At 46.0% G+C, this 16,679-nt stretch overlaps 1 protein-coding gene across 6 annotated transcripts in view; it reads right to left on the bottom strand.

Moving 5' to 3' along the window:
- Window positions 1-8,110: 8,110 nt before the first annotated feature.
- DGKQ (diacylglycerol kinase theta) overlaps window positions 8,111-16,679 on the bottom strand; it is a 105,759-nt gene continuing 97,190 nt past the window's right edge. For all 6 annotated transcript variants that reach the window (XM_054809528.1, XM_054809533.1, XM_054809530.1 and 3 more), the window contains one exon: window positions 8,111-15,819. In XM_054809528.1, coding sequence (XP_054665503.1) covers window positions 15,721-15,819 — 99 coding nt within the window. In that variant the 3' untranslated portion in view covers window positions 8,111-15,720. The remainder of the gene's footprint in view (window positions 15,820-16,679) is intronic.

The raw sequence follows: 16,679 nt of genomic DNA, 5'->3' as shown, positions 1-16,679 counted from the left end.
CTCACGGCTCCGTCTGCAAACTCTTTAGGAAAGCCCAAAGGAACTTTGCGACAGCCCAGATCTTTGAGCAGGCCAGAAGAAGGCAGCAAGAGGCCTGTTCCTCGCCCGCCACGAGGCAGAGGAGTGGCGTGTGGAGTGGTGAAACCCACTATGGAGAGTGCCCGGTCTGCCTTGTCTCCAGCCGCCGGGAGTGGACCATCTAAAGAACTGCCCATGCAGAGGCACGTCACTGTGGTCAACAGGTCAGTGTGCGCACGTGTGTGTGAGCAAGGTGAAAGGAAGCGTGTTGGACCCTTGGATGCCGCCACGGTAGCAGTGCATTTTGGGACATGGGAATCCAGGCTCGCACCCTTGCAGAAGGTGAAGCTTGAATGTGGGCCAGTACCCAGGAGGGAGACGGGTGACCCTTTGCCTTTTTGGATGCTGCCGTAGCTGCCCCGTGCTCTTGGCCTGCTGCCGTGTCTTCTGGGGAGAAATGTGGCCAGATGTGGTGTCACCCCAAGGGTGTGTGGGGATGTGGCCGTTTCCCAGGCCCAGAAGGGAGCTGTTGTGGCCAGCGCGATAGAAAGCAGAAGGAGGGTTGTGCGTAGGTGACAGGCGATGTTGCGTGTTGAGGGTCATGGTTGTCTCCAGGTGGCTGCTCTTTACGTCTTGCCCTAGTTCTCCGTTGCAGCGTTGGTGTTTGTGGCCCTTCTTGGCGTGCTCGGACCCGGCAGCTGCCCAGCCGTGTTTGGGTGAACTGAGATGAGGGCTGGAGCTGTGGTTTTGCTGGGTTAGCGGTACATGCTGGTTTCCAGCCTCCTCTGAGCCTCTGTAATCCAGGTGGCTTACCCAACTGCTGCCCCATCACTTCTCTTTCTGTGTTGTTTACAGCCGCCCTGGGCCATCAGCTGATGGTGGCGAGAAAGCGTTTGTTGTTCCTCATTGTGGCTGCGCTACGTCCGCTGGAGCTGTGATTGTGGTGGTAATCCTCTGCAGGTCACCGGGATGGGTTAGAAGTCAGCCTTGCATTGAATGGAAACGGCAGCGGTGCGCCTCTTCCAGGGCGGCGGAGCTGTGAAGCGGCACGGAGCAGAGTGACAGCTTAATCCTGCCGTGGTGCCTGCTTTTTCTGGAAGACCCACAGGAAGAGCAGGCGCATCCTGCCCCAGCCGCCTGCATGCGTCCCGTGTGCGTCAGAGGTCTGGGTGCCGGCAGGGGAGATGAGGATGCGCTCAGAGCGCTCGTGAGAGCAGCAGCCGCTTCAGCCGAGAGCTGAAGTGCCTGAGAGCGTAGCGTTTTCCTGACGGCTGATAGCACTGCCTCGTAACCTCTGTGTTGCCCCGCAAAGGGCCCTTCGCTATGGCAGTGCTGTGCTGGTCATGCTTTTTGGGGAGTTCCCCAGCATGCTGGTGCTGGTGGAGTGGGCTGGTGGAGTGGGGAGGCGCCCCGGGGAGGGCGAGGCAGCCTTGGTGGGGACTGCCAGGGGGATCTGCTGGGGCTTTGCTCTGGGGCAGGGCTCCTCTTGAGGGCCAAAGATGCTCCTTGCGTCCGTGGGCAGTTGGGCTGTGGCTGTAGCAGCAGCTGTTTGGACATGGCAGGCAGAAATTTGGAGGAGTAGAGAGGCGGGCGGTGGTGGTGGCCGGAGCCAGAGGCTGTGAGGTGGTCGAGAGGAGAGCAGTGGGAGGAGCAGCGAGGAAGCTGGAGAAGCTGGCAGTGGCTGTGTGAGGAGTGGAGGGTTTGGAGGTAGAAGCCAGGGGAGAGAGACGTGCTGCCTCTGGTGGGTGAGGGGAATGAGGATGGGGTCCCATCGGGAGCGGGGAGACTCGAGATGGGCCTCTTGCTCTGCCCCACAGCTCCTAACAACATGATTGTGGACTGACCTAACCCCTGTTGTTCTGCTCCTGAGTGAGCTGGGTACAGCTGCAATGGAGAAATACATCACCGGCTCTGTGCTGTGTTTTGTTGAGGACGCTGCTGCAGCAACGGAGAGAAGGGCCAAGGTGTCCAGCTGTTCAGGAGAGATTTGTTCTGCAGGTCCTCTCCACCTCAGGTCTTCCTTGAGTCAAGTGCTGTGGGACCAAGTCCTCAGACCATGCAGACCCTTGCCCCACCAATTTCCCTGTGCCTGTGTACCCAGGCTCCTAATTGAATGGGAGAGCTATGAGTCCTATTCTGGAAGGCAGGCAGACCTTTGCCACCAAGGCTGCCTCCACTCTTAGCACCCCGGGACCTGGTCCTGGAGCAGTGCCAGGCTTTATTTCCCACTGCTGAGTGCTGGGGCTTGGCCCTCATGCTGTGAAATGCCATGACCTCCCTGTGCTAGGTACTGCGGGGCCTGGCCCCCACTGGCTGTGCAAGATGTCGTTCCCTCAGCTCACCCCAAGCCCAGCACCATGGGGCCTGGCTGCCAGACCATGCCTTGGGCTGTCCTGCGTCTCTTTGCAGGCAAGTTTCAGAAAGCCAACCTCCCCATGCCAAATTTTCTCCCACAGGGGATTAGGTCCCTTGTGCTCTTCCTCTGTGGGGCCACTGGAGACAGGCAGGCCACCCCTATGGCACAGCTTGCCAATGCTTCTCCAGCATGCATGGCCCCTCCAGGAGGGAATGGCACCTGCACAGCAGCAATCCCACACCTTCACACCACTCGTCCTGGCAGTGCTGCATGCTGCTCCGGGGGTCAGACCACCTTGCTGTCCAAGACGGCCCAGCAAGACCTGCTGGTGATGCACTTCTCAGCAGCAACAGTCCTTGGCAAGGGCAGAACAAAGCAGGAGCCTCTGGGGACACTTAATGCAGGAAAAGGCTCAGCATTCTGTCTCCACCAAGGCATAGCCCTAGCACTTCCTTTCTTCTTGGGGTGGGATCAGAAGAAGCTGGCAAGCCCACACTGTCCACGCTGCAGCATGGCATGGCATGGCACCACCGCTGCTCCCAGCATGGGCAGTGGTTGTCTGGTTTCAACCACATGTCCTGGTGCAGGAAAGCACCCTATAGCAGGGATGGAGACAGGCACCATGGAGAAGACAGCATGAGGGACTGTCAAAGAAAGCTCTGGAGACACTGGGAGAGCAGCCTCAGAAAACAGTGCCCTCAATACCCCACCTTACTGCCTTTCTTTTGCTCCCCAAACGGATAATTTCAGAGAACTTTAAAAAAATAATTGAACAAACTTTTTTTATCCAGGCACAAAACAGTTAGAGCATAAGCATCTTTCCATAACTACAGTACACTATTTCTCTTACAATAATTTTTAACCCACAGGAATAGCACATTCAGTGGCTGGGTAAGGCTTCTTGAAAGCCTTTCCTAATTAAGTGGAGGGTTTTGCTATCCTCAGTCAGAAAGCAAGAGGGCAGCAACCTCCAGTTTAACTGTAAGTACAGTTGATTAGACAGCAAAATCATAAAGCTGTGCCCCACAGCAAATGGACTTGTCCGTATATAAAAAAGAATTGCCAGAACTGAGGTCCCTGCTTTAGTTGCATGGTACTTTAACAACACTGCTTCGTTTTGTGGCAGCATAAAACTTGGCAGACACCTGGGAGGATAGTTATAATTAGGAGAAACTAAAGGATCTCCCTCTAACAGGCAGATACAGCTAAGACTTTGGACAGATTTTAGCAGGCTGCAGTTTAAAGTTTATGACCAGAGTTACTGACACATCACAGTTACAAATTTAAAGAGATTGAAAAAAAATCCACACAATGTTCACTTACAAGCCAAAGAAGCCTGAAAAAAGCTGTTAAATATTTCTAGATGAGAACAAATATGGCAAGCTGTTGTACAGAGCTGTGACATAGGAGCAATGACGAGTCCTGGGAAGGGAATGGCTGATGAGGAGTTAGGAGGAGGATTGAGGTACCATGAGAAGCCAAAGGTGGGGAAGCTGAGGTGGAAGAGTGCAGAAGAAAAAAGTCAACCAAAGCAGTATCCTCTCCTGTTACAGGGCTGATAGAGGCTCCTCAGTTCTGGCATCTCCTAGGTGAGGTCTGTTTCCACTCCTTTGTTGCAGATATGCTGACATTCTGTCAGACAGCCCTCTCAGCATCCAGAAGTTTTGTTTGGACAGGAGATGTCGGGGTGCAGCTGCAGGGACTGTGGCTTATGAGACTGAGTTGTAGGAGACTTGCTACCAGCTCTGCTCCATGTTTTTGTCAAGGAGGCTGCTGCAACAGAGAGGACACCAAGCCATCCTTTTGTGTCAGAGAGATGTGGGAGCAGGACCTTCAGTGCAAGGTTGTGTAATGGCTCATGTGACTGGATTGTTTTCAACTTGGCTAGTTTGAAGCAGGACTGGCAAGATCCATGTCCTTGCTGCTGGGGATGTTTTGTGCCCCCAGAGCTGCTACTGTAGTTGCTTGTGCTTTGGAATTGCAGGAGGGAACGCCACTTCACGCTAGGAGGTCCTGGCCTCAAAACGGTGTCAGCATCCCCAGAAATCCCAGGCTCACACCAGCCTCGTAGGTAGCTGGCGCAGACTCGGGAGCACTGTTCCAGCAGCAGTGCCCGCCCTTGTCTGTAAGAGCGCCTGCTTGTGGTAAACAATCAATTTGATTCACAGCACAGGTTGGTTGAGGGAAGCCGTGAAGGCGACAGAGCTTGTCTCTGCCCCATTTCCCAGTCTGGGGTGAGGCGCTGTCTGTGTGGTTTCTCTGGGTGTGTTTTCTGATGCCCACCCTGACCCCCTTCTTATTACCAGGGTCCTGTGTTAAAGTCAGCAGGCTCCTGGTCAGAGCACTTGTCTGCCAGACTCTCTGCCTGATCCTTGCAGGCTGTTCTACTTCCTTATTAAACTCTGTCTATAACTGTTTTGTTGTTGTTTTTTACCTCTCTGTGATCCCCTAGCAGATTATTAAGCTGGATTTCTTGGTTAAGAGGTGTGAGAGCCAGGTTCTGGATAGACCAAGAGTATGGTGCCAGCTACAAGAGAGACGTGGGGAAATTGAGAGAGACAAAGGCAGAGATTTATTCAGTAGTGAACTTTGAGCCCACTTAGTTGGAGAGAAAGCACAAGGTTGGCCCATTTGTATAACTCACGTTGATGCTGCTTGCCTGTATGTGGGTGCCTGCAAAGGCATTGCTCCATGTCCACATTGATGTGTTTGCAACAGGCTGGTCCTGGGAATGAGAAAATGCAGCTGCCACCACTATCTTTCCCATTCTCAGACACCAGTTCCCCTTGATGGAAGTGCGGCACGGACAGATTGCAAGGCACAACCGTACCTGAGCAGGAGGGGAGGGACTGCTGGAAATTGTCTGCCTGCAAACCAGATCTTTGCTATTCTCCCAGCTCAGAGGAAGGCAGGGTAAAACTCACTGGCAGATCATCATCGATATAGGCAGAACACCATGGCATCTGGGAAGTGCCTGAGTTCCTGGATGTGTATCGAACTGTGTATTAACCCTCCACTGAAGCCTATGGTGCCTTACCCTGAAGGAGCAGATAACTTGACCTGGTACCTTTTCTGCCCACAGTCCACCTCAGGTGTACTTCATGCACTTAAGCATGGGGTGCAACCATCTGGATACCCAAACACACTCTTGTACCCCACATCCCTCCAACAGTGAATTTCTGGGTCATCTGAAGCTCCTCCACTCACATTGCTTGCTTTCTTTTCCTCTTTCCCTTTGGCAGTCAGAGCACTCTCTTTTAGGCTTGGATAAAGGTTTTGAGGCCTCGCTGTGTATAGGTGGGACTGAGGATGTGCCTTTAGGCTCATAAAGCAACTTTACAAGAAGCCTCACATGGCCCCTGTGCCACAGCATACAGCTGCTGGCTGCCTCCCATGGGCAGGTTGGGGTGTCATGCCCACAGCTGTCAGGTGTGAAGCCAGAGCCTCTAGCAGTGCTCTGCTAAGGAGGATCACACTTTCATCACTGCTTGCATCTTCCCAGTTACTGGAGAATTAGATCATACTCCGTCTTTTTCAGGATTGTGTACAAGGATTAATCTTTTGGCCACGTCTCCTGAAAAACAACATTAACCTAGCTCACTGCATGCTGTTGTCTCACAAAGGTGTACCAGAAGCCTACCTGCAGTACTTGGAAGGATTTTACCACCTTTAGCACCCACAGAGATTTCCCAGGTCCTCCAGGTACATGTGTTTTACCCACTGGACAGCCTGGCTGGCTCCTGTAATAGTGTATTTGAAATAGGTGCTGGGTTGCAACATGTAAAAGTTGAAAAGAAGTGCATACAATGTGAAGAGCAGTATGTTTTAGTGTGCCACACCACCACTAGGACCTGAAGAAACAGTAAGTGGAAAACTCTGCTTTGCTTTCCCCAGTTAACAGAGAAATGGCAATTTGGACAGGCTGAGAGAGTTGGGGTTGTTCAGCCTGGAGAAGAGAAGGCTCCGGGGAGATCTAATTGTGGCTTACCAGTACCTGAAGGGGCCTACAGGAAAGATGGAGAGGGACTGTTTAGCAGGGAGTGTAGTGACAGGACAAGGGGTAATGGGTTTAAGCTGAAGGAGGGTAGGTTTAGATTAGATGTTAGAAAGAAATTCTTTCCTGTGAGGGTGGTGAGGCACTGGCACAAGTTGCCCAGAGAGGTTGTGGATGCCCCATCCCTGGAAGTGTTCAAGGCCAGGTTGGATGAGGCTTTGGGCAACGTGGTCTAGTGGAGGGTGTCCCTGCCCATGGCAGGGGGGTTGGAACTAGATGATCTTTGAGGTCGCTTCCAACCCAAACTATTCTATGATTCTGTGATTTTTTCTTCCTTTTTTAAGGCAAGCTAGTAGGCATAAAGCTTGGTTAAATGAACACTTCAGGTTTGGGTGGTTTATGTTGTTTTGGTTTTTTTTACCTCTACATGAAGGTCAGTATTTTCTTTCTTCCTTTCCCAGAACAGCAGTCCCAAACTGAATTTTTCTATATGTTTTTTAAAATGTGGTTGTAGCTGCTTCAGAGCTTGTTGATTTGCAGCAAGGTTTACCCTGAGATGACAGGGCAAAAACAAGCCCTCCCCTGTTCTGTGATCAGCTGTTGAACAGAGTGGGGAGAAGCAATTGCTCCATGGCAGAGAAAGGGTTACTGCAGCAGGGACATCCTAAGCGGAGGCATCAAGCTGACAGGCCCCACCAGCCATGAAAGGCAGGCCAGGAGCTGATGGGTCTTGACCTCCAGGGAGCACTGTGGTGGGGTAGTTTCCATGTGGGCTCTGCTCCTTTTGCCCCAACTGACCCCTCCAAGCCAAGGTCCACGGGGTCTGGCCCTTGGGCTGTGCAGGCCAGGTCTACCACTGCTCACTGCGGCCAAGGACAATGGGGCTACTATGCATGGTGTCCTGGTTCTGGCAAGGACAGAGTTAATTTCACAAGGAGCCAGGACAGGTGAGCCAAGCTGGCCGGGGGCTATTCCATACCCTGTGACATCATGCTCACCACAAAAGGGGGCTGGTCGGGCAGGGGCAGGTTTGGCATGGCTCCAGGACAGGCTGAGTGTCCGGTCGGTGGTCAGATTGGTAAATTGTTCTCTGTTATCACCCACTGTGAATATCTGCTATCAGTGCTGTTGTTGATTGTTCCCCTCTCCCTTGCTGTCCCAGTAACCTGCCCTTACCCCAACCCACGGAATTTGGGATTTGCCTTTGTTTTCCCATTCTCCTCCCCATCCCTCTGGGGGAGGGCTGAGCAAGCAGCATGTGGTGCTCAGCTGCGGCTGGGGCTAAACCACAGCACATGGCTGTTCCTCACAGCCTGAAAACACCATGTTGTGTGTTTGCAGAGGAGTGCAAATAGGGCAAGCAATCGGATGAAACTACCTGGGAAAATCTGGATCACCATTAAAGTAACTCACAAACCAAAAATGCTTAACACACTATGGTATTATCACAGAAAGATTTTACCAGTTACAGTAAGCGCTACCCACAGAAGTAAGGGTTCTCAAAGTGCTTGAATGTTCAGGGGTCAAACTTAGCATGCAGGTGTCATCTTAGAAACTAAGCAGCACTATTTCATAGGTTTGTTACAACACAGCCACCCTCTCACGGAGCACAACCCAATCTCTAACAGCAAGGCTACAGAATACCTATAAAAATAGTGCCCAGCTGAAACAAAGTATGTTTCTCTCTGCAGAAGTGTATTTCACTATTTTTAAAGCAAGGCTACTCCACAAACATCCAGGGTAGAAGAGATGTATTTTTCACAGACAAATTCTAGTTACAGATCTCTGGAACTTGGAAATAATACTTAGAATACAGAATTTCAATTCAGTGCAAAATGTACAGTCAAACACAGAACACATATTGCAAAATATATACAGAATTGTTCAAAGAACATAAGGACAAACAGATGTTTAAATAGGAAAGAAAAGTCCATCTTTTATACTTTTTTTTTAAAACCAATTAGTACACTAGGTGTGTTATTTGTAGACAAGTTACCACAGCATAGTGATTTGCAAGGCAGACATTGAGAAACAAGTTACATCATTATAAGCCTGTTTCTGAGACCAATCTACAAGTAAACGTGATAATGCATTACTGGTTTGAGGCACACAATGTGGAAACAGTTTTCAACTACTTCGATGCTTATACTTGTGGGGTTTTTTTCTTTTTTTTCTGAGAATTCTTAGGCAGATGCACAAAGAATAAGCACTAGACAATAACTAAACTGTTCAGTGATCAACTTACCGTAGCTTGTTGGGCCAAGATGATTTATTACCAATGTATTAGAACATTCACAAGAAATGCTATAAGACATATTAGAGTATCTTGATATTAAAACAGCATTCATAAAACTGCTTGAAGTTGGATGATTTAAATAACCAGAGGTGAAAAACAGTTATTTAAGCAATAGTTAAGCCATAGTTTGAGAAGAGTTAAGACGTCATGGGTAGTTCATAAGTAGGAGGGACACTGAAATCTATAGTGAATTACAAACTCTGTGATGCTTTGCATTCAAAGCAGAGATACTCCTTCCAAGAACCAGAACTTGCAGCTTCAAAGTATCAATTGCTACTATCTACATCATTGCTAATTAAACTATCCCAAGGGTAACTTGCTTTTGACATGTTCAGAAAGCTGGACGTATACAACTATTGCTATACTACAGATCCCCAGAATTTTGCTTTAAAATAGCAGTGAAGGCTTTATAAGCACCTAAAATGACACAATAAATACTCAGTAATTCGTCAAGCACCTCTTGCTACCCCATTTGGCAAGACCAGCAGCACAAAGAAAGGGATGTCATGGTGGGATGAGCTGTTAACTGTTTGACACTGTGAACCTGTTGATTTGCGCCTTCCTTCCTTCAGAAAGCAAAAGGACCAATGTGTGGCGCACCCTGTGGAGGGTGAATGAGGACTCTTAAGTGCCAAACAGTCACCAGACTTGTAATGTTCCTGCAGTCAAGCACAAGAGCAGGCTTCTCCGCTCTTTTTCCCCATACAAATTGCTGCAGGTTAAAGTTCTGCCTTCTACACCTGATGTTTATATTAGGAGTTGCTGCCAGAGGTGTAATATGGGATACACACAACATAAATGAAGCCACATCTTCTGAAATCAAGTAATCTCCTAAATAACACACTGTGCACAGTGACATGTTGATTGGGTCTGTGCTATGAGAGCTCAGAGAGCTAACTACACCAGTAACAGTGCCCTGTTAAAATTACTTTGCTTTGGGATAAATCTTTAATATCTACACACATTTATTTCAAGACTTCAGACCAACTTTTTCTACAACACTGATCTGCTTATAAAACATTCTCATAAATTATCTTCACAAAAAATACAGTGAATCTTTCAGAACATGTGTGCAATACAACACATGTATCAGTAGAAATTCTGTCTACGAGTCCATGGCAGTAAAGTCACAACCCACGCTTAAATCTCTCCAAAGGGACATAATCAGGAATCCAAACCAGAAGGCAACTGTTTCATTAATTGGCATGGGAAGTGGAAATAATGCTTCCAAAACACAGAAAGAGTGCACTGTTTCAACTGACATGTATGGGTTTACAATCAATAGTCACTGTCCTGTAAACATTGAAACTGCTGGTCTAACTGCAGGTTACAATTAGTAATTTGCATTCATTTCACTGCATTCTGCACATACAATGGCTACGCTGTTAAAATACATTAAATAGCAAAAGGAACAAAGGCTTTGAGCTGGATCTCTTCTACAAGCCAAGTGTCAAGTCAGTAAATGTTGACATCATAAATAAAACTTTAACATTACTTTTACGCATTATAAAATCAGTCTAATAAACCTAAATCTTAGAATAGCAGCCAATTTGTAGTTGTTTAAAAATATATACGAACTTTCAGTCAGTCAGCTATAAATACATACTGCAATGGGAGGAAGATACCATCTCTCATTCCCAAGCAGGCTTTCAAGGAGAAGACAGTATTAGAGATGGACGGGGATCAAGGAATGCTGCAGTCAGATAAACACCTGAACAGCTGCATTCTACAAACTTGTTTTTATCGTTACCTGAAAGTGCATCTTTATAGAATCATCCCCATAGTTACAAAAAAGTACAAACATTGCAATTTTGCCACACTCTAAGCTTATCCTGCATTTTCTGTTAAGTGCAAAAAGTATATGAAGTGATACATGCACTGGTGCATACAAGATCAAAGCCTGAAAATGAGGCAACGCTATCACCACAAATCCAAGGTAGTTCAGTAGTTGCTGAGTCTTTTCTGCACAGCTGTGAAATGGCTGAAGTAGAAAGTCATGAACAGCCTAGCCCAATAGTCCAATAGCTAGAGTGGTGCTTTGGAGCAGGATCTCCATTCCCCCACCCTCCACACATGCGTCACCACACACTTGTGCCTTTGTTACCAGTTTCAGTATAAAGACTGGGCCCAAAGGGCAGGAAGGCCGCCTAGCAGAAGAGGAAAATGCACGGTTACTATGAAGGTTGTCAGGAAAAGAGGTATGAGGCACAGACTGACAGAGTTTCTACTGCCAGGTCTCTGAAGTGCACAACTCCAACGCACCCCGTTTCAGTGCTGGAGTATGGACTGGTGGCTATGCAACACTGGGCGTACCTGCTCACGCAGTCAGTACGTTATAAAATACCTATGCAGCTAAGTCTGTTGTGTCTTCAACATAAGTGCTTTTTAAGTGTCACAACAGCTCCTCTTACCTTCTCCTGCCACAAAATGAGGCTTCCATTTGATAATGACACATTTATATGCCAACAGACTGCTGCAGAGTAATGTGGACACATAAATGCTTAGTGATTCCAAACAGCTGATATTCAAAAAAGTACATTATTTGCTCTTTAAAGAAATGCAATCTGTATAATACTTGTAAGAGGGTAACTGAAGATTAACAAACAATAGTCTATTTAGTTTTGTACCTTAGTTACATCTTGCAGTGGACTATGCTACAGCTGCTTCTAGTTTTTAAAATGCTACAATAGCCATTGCTATTGATTTTAGACATATACGGACTTGAATAATATCTAGAAAGAGGAGTTTAAACTGTACACATGCAGAGACTGTACTCTAAACACAGTTGTGCTTTCACTATATTGCCATCACGTCTTGTTGGAAAGCACAGGTCCATTAGAAATATATGCTGGGCACCTCAGTGGGACCAGTAGGAAAGCAAGCTCTGCCTCCTATCCAAAACTGGTGAGGGAAAGATCCAGAGGTGAGTGCTATCAGAATGTTGTAACAGCAAAAGCTGTACAAGTAGGCACTGTGAAGGGAACAATAAGGCCTGCTTTTAAAGGGTGTGTGCAGATGTGTGTACACACACACATATATAAACAAAAAGGTTTTGGCAAAATAACACTTTCATTTAAAGATCCATGCAAAGAAAACATCAGCAATTTAAACTATACAAATCAGGTGTAAAAGTCATGGGGAGAAAGCAGCAAATTTTCTGAAGTAGCACCTGTATCTCAGGGATGAGCTTTTGAATTTCCATTCTCTTAATTCAAGACAGAGGTAATGTGTTTACCCATCAAAACAGATTTTAACCAACTGACCACCTTCTCTTATCTGCAATAGTGGGATATTTGAAATGCACCATGATTTTCAGGACCCTTTTCTCCCCCATGCTGGCAAAGTCTAGTAGGACACTAGCAAAAGGTCAGGAGCACATGCCTCTGCAGGAGAGATACTGGCTGTGCTGTATGTGCCTGCCATGGTTTATAGGCAAGGTGAAAAGGCAGGGCAGAAGAGAGAGGATGAAAGAGTATGCTCAGGATAGCAATAAGCTTCCATCTCCTCCCTGCCTACAGATCATGGTTCCTGGTCCTATGTCCCTGATGTTGATTAACACCTGTCTTGATAGAACTGAGCCTCTTCTCCAACACTTTTGTTATTGCATTACTTAAAGCATTTGGCCATGTGACCAGTACGTTCTCACACAATGTTGCTGAGAATGATTTATCTGCCCAGTACTAAGGTAAATTATACTGCCCTGTTTTACAAAACATAAAAGCTAAGTCAAAACGTTTTGTATTAGCTGCAAAGAGTTCTCTCTTCAAGGAAGCCTTACGTACTATGGAAGAAAATACTAGACCTTCTCAGATACTATGTGTGATGAAAATGACAAAAAAAAAAGTTCTTGATATTCTTGCCTCTACAATACCTGCAACTGAAACATCTTAATAGAGTGGTTAAGTAGTGAGTTTCTCCTTTTAAAAACTTTGCAGGAGCTTTCCTATCTCGACTGCCAAGGAATCTGTTTTATCTTCAAAACACACTAAGAATCATTTTATCATGCACAGAGACTTTAAATGCCAAGTGTGTTTTTCTTAAGATACGTTTTCATTCCAGTGTGGGATCCATCTGGTCAAACAACACGTGGGAGTCACTTTCTGGAAAAAAAAAAAAAAAAGAAAAGAGAAAAGGGAAAGAAAAAAGAAATCTCAAAGCCTTCCACCAGGATCCTCTCTGGCAGTTGAGAGAAGAACACATTCACACTTCTGTGTTGCCTTGCTACCACAGCTGAGACAGGCTCATACAGTGTTCCAGAGATGGAAAATCCTCATGGAAGGATATGCCACAGTAAAGGGCCCTCTGATTACAATACTGCGGCCCGAGAATTTCATGTTATTTCAGATAACAGATACTGAGCAACAGGGAGAGACAGCCAGGCCCTTAACAAGCCAAGAACACAAAACACTGTCAGTTGCATGCTGCAGGATGATATATATCTGGAAAAATATTACGACAGGTTTATTTACTTGCGCTGTAGAAAATGGTCAGTACCAGCAAGCTTAAAGCTTACACGTTTTCTGTAACAAAAAGTCAAGTTTTCCCTTCCATTAATGAGTCAGCAATTGGAAAGAAGACCATGCATTCTTTCTGCTGCCCTGGGGACACAAAGCATTTTTTCTGGCTTTCTGGACAATTACAAGCAGCAATCTATTTCAGATTTCCTCTCTAATTTATGAGCTTCATCCTGGGAGGGCATACCCCAAAATACACTTTACCCTTCCTGCTTGCAATGCTGGTACCAGGATGCCAGAGGAGCTCCAGCTGATCCTTTACGCCCAGGTTCTGAAGCGGAGACAACCCTGTGTTTAATGATCAGGAGATGAGGATTTTAGCTCTGTACTATCTACACTATCTCCTTCATACTGTGAGTCCAGTTTGCATGTTAAATAAAAAGGTAAGTTGTAGCCTACATGGTGGTGCCTGAAGAACATCTCTGAAATGAAATTAACTATTTAAACAATTAATAACATTGAAAACAGGAGTCAGTCCTCCCAATGCATTACTACCAGAACAGTAAGAACAGAAGGAATCAGGACAGGAAGGAGAGGCTGCAGGCAGCTGCCATTTTTGCATGGCTGTTTTGTCTCTCTCATAGCTTTAGCTGTATCACTTTTGCTATAGAGGACTGCCTTGCAGCACTCACTTTCACACCCTCATCTGCACTGTGACTGAAAAGTAGAAAGCAAGGTAACGATCAGACATTGCTGAAGCTGGCACAGTGCTTGGAGTACAGACTGATCAACAAGCCCTAGCAACAACTGCCTCAGCACATCATTGGCTCCAACACAAAACACCTTTTGCGTATTTCAAAGTTATACTGAAGTCCCCTGAAGCAGCTGGAGGTGTTTTTCTAGACACCCTGGCAAGAGGAACACTCCCAAAGCTGCCACTTGAGTGATCAATTCATGCCATCCACAGCTGAATTCATTAATACCGTGCAATAGAGCAGGCAAATAAGCCCACTGGCTAGCTAAGTGGGCTCTGGCCAACGCGGCTTAAACAGCACCAGGCAGCAGATGCAGATGCCTACAAGTGGCAAAACCATGCAGGTCCCCTGCACCACAACTGACTCGGCCCCTTGTGTATGAGGTTCATCTGAAGTGAAAGGTTCAGTCACTAGACAACCACAGTGAGATGAGACCAGCAGAGATGTGAGTGAAGACCACAACTATGGCCATAAACAGCAGCTATATGTAGTGTATGACAGGACCAGCATGTCTGCTCTCGCACCAATCTCTAGCAGGAAGCTGTAAAAGAAGTACTGGATCCCCACATCTTCAGCAGATGGGCAAGCAGAGAGGTGATCTCCATCTCACAGGAGCTGACAGAGGAACAGCCTCTGAAGCGCACACACTCATCCAAGTGAGGAGATAGTCACCATGTCCCTGGGCCCACACCTGATAGCGCCACTCACCAAGAACTTGAGAAGGCTGACCAGGTAAGTCAGTTTTCATGACAGCTAATGCATTCCCAGTTATCTGAAGCCTACAGCATGTTACATGCACACTACAAGCTTCAATACCTCCTGAGGGTCCTCAGCAAAGCTACACTGTACTTCAGCTCTAACACATGAATGTGCTAATTTACTTAAGTGAACACTAAATGGTGGTACTTTTACCCTAATTAGTGATGACTTTTAGTCTTTGAGCTTGCTGTTAAATAACAGCCCAACTGTGACAAATTAATGAAAATGAAACAGTGCAAGTAAAGAAAGAATAAGAGCCTGGTGTCAAAGGTAATGGTTTCAATTATAGTAAAAAATCAGTGTAATGTAATACTGCCTCGGGTGTTCTTGTTCCTTTTTACATTAGCTCCTAAAATTCAAATGCCTTTCACAACAGGCTTTGGCCAAATAATATAGGAGAAACTAAGCTGCAGCTGAAAACTCGCTCTACAAGCTGTGTCCTCTTCATTCATATTGTCCAAATACTGTTGAAATAAACTCTCTGAAATATTCTGACTCAACTGTTGTGGTACATTCTCTCTTCCCAGTGCACAGGGCTCCTTTTATAGAAATCATCTCTCCTGTGTTTTGTATTTTTCTCTTTACGGTAGTACTGTTTCAGCTGTGCTGTTTGGACTGATCCAAGGAGTTCTCAGCAGCTCATATCTTTGCCTTTTTTTGGTTGGGAGGCTACTGTGATAATTAAAGGAACACATTTTCATTTATGGAACGATGCACCAAAAATTATTGATGGAATGATTTTCTTTAAGAAAAAGCTGGGAGAAGGGGAAGAGTCTTTGTGAATGTAGATGCAAAAATCTCAGCATCTTGGAATCTCTGGCCTCAGTTTCTATATAGATGAAAGACTGGTAAATGGCTTACAGAAAAGCAACCCAAAGTAAACAAGATGAGACAAGTGGTACATAATAGTTATTTGTAACAATGAGGCACTATCTTTGAAAGATGAAATAGAACCCAGTACTATCAAAATGTAACGAAAGGCACACTCATAAGCAACCCTCTTCACCAGATGTCTGCACTCAGTTTTACTGAACCATCTTGGTATCCGCAGTAGGTGTGCTGCATCGCTTCTGAGTACAGCTCTCCACTTAGCGTCCTCCTTCGGAGCCTGATGTGCTATCCACTCTCGTCTCTCTCAGGCTTCCAGTTTTTTTCTGTTTCTGCTTGGATTTTTTCAACATACGGACCTAAACCAGAAAGTTTTAAAAGAAAATGAGTATTAAAATATCTGTAGTCACCTATAAGCAGATCTAAGGCAGCTAACTAATAAACAAGTAAAATGTTGGAACTGCAACAGAAAAACACTTAAGTACACAACTATCTGAAGCACCTATCCTTACAAAGCTATAGGACTAACTGCTTTTTTAAAATAAACATATACACACATGTATGTATATGTATATAGATGCATAAGGATAGGTATGTGTGTGCATATATATTCATGTACACACATACCCATATATGCAGATACCACTATTAGTCACTAACCTGATAGAAAGACAGAAAAATTTCTCAGTGGAAGGACAAGTTAGGTTTGTTCTCCTTCTCTTTTTCCCCCTTTCTTTCAGGAAAAGAACAAAGCTTATAATATTCCAAAACATTTGAGGTATGACCCTCTTTCACCCATTTTTCCTCTGCAAGGCCCATTGTTCTGGTAGCCCTCTCGGTAGGGCTACATATTCTCCGAGATTGCCTGTAGCAACAAATTTCTGTGAGTTAAAAAGGCATCTTTAAGGTAGCAGACAAATGTGCAGACTGGTGTGCACTAGAGTCAACTACTGCAAAATGTTTATTTCACAATTCCAACACCAAGAGAGAAGTTAAATTCTTAGGTAGCTGATGCTCTTTTCCTTCTACATATACATTGAGATATCAAGGAAAAACAGGCACCGATTACTCCAAAGTCTCTCTTTCTCAGACTGTCATCCTCCATTATTTGGTTTTCTCCTTTGCTGCTGACAGATCTTCCCTCATCCGACACTGGCAGCAGACTGCTTCCTACCCTGCACCCTGCAGTACTATCGTGGCCCTGATAACTGTGATCTGC

The sequence above is a fragment of the Grus americana genome, chromosome Z (assembly GCF_028858705.1).
Source record: "Grus americana isolate bGruAme1 chromosome Z, bGruAme1.mat, whole genome shotgun sequence".
NCBI lineage: Eukaryota > Metazoa > Chordata > Aves > Gruiformes > Gruidae > Grus > Grus americana.
Note: the sequence above shows the minus strand (reverse complement) of the source record. Positions and strands in the feature narration are given on the sequence as shown.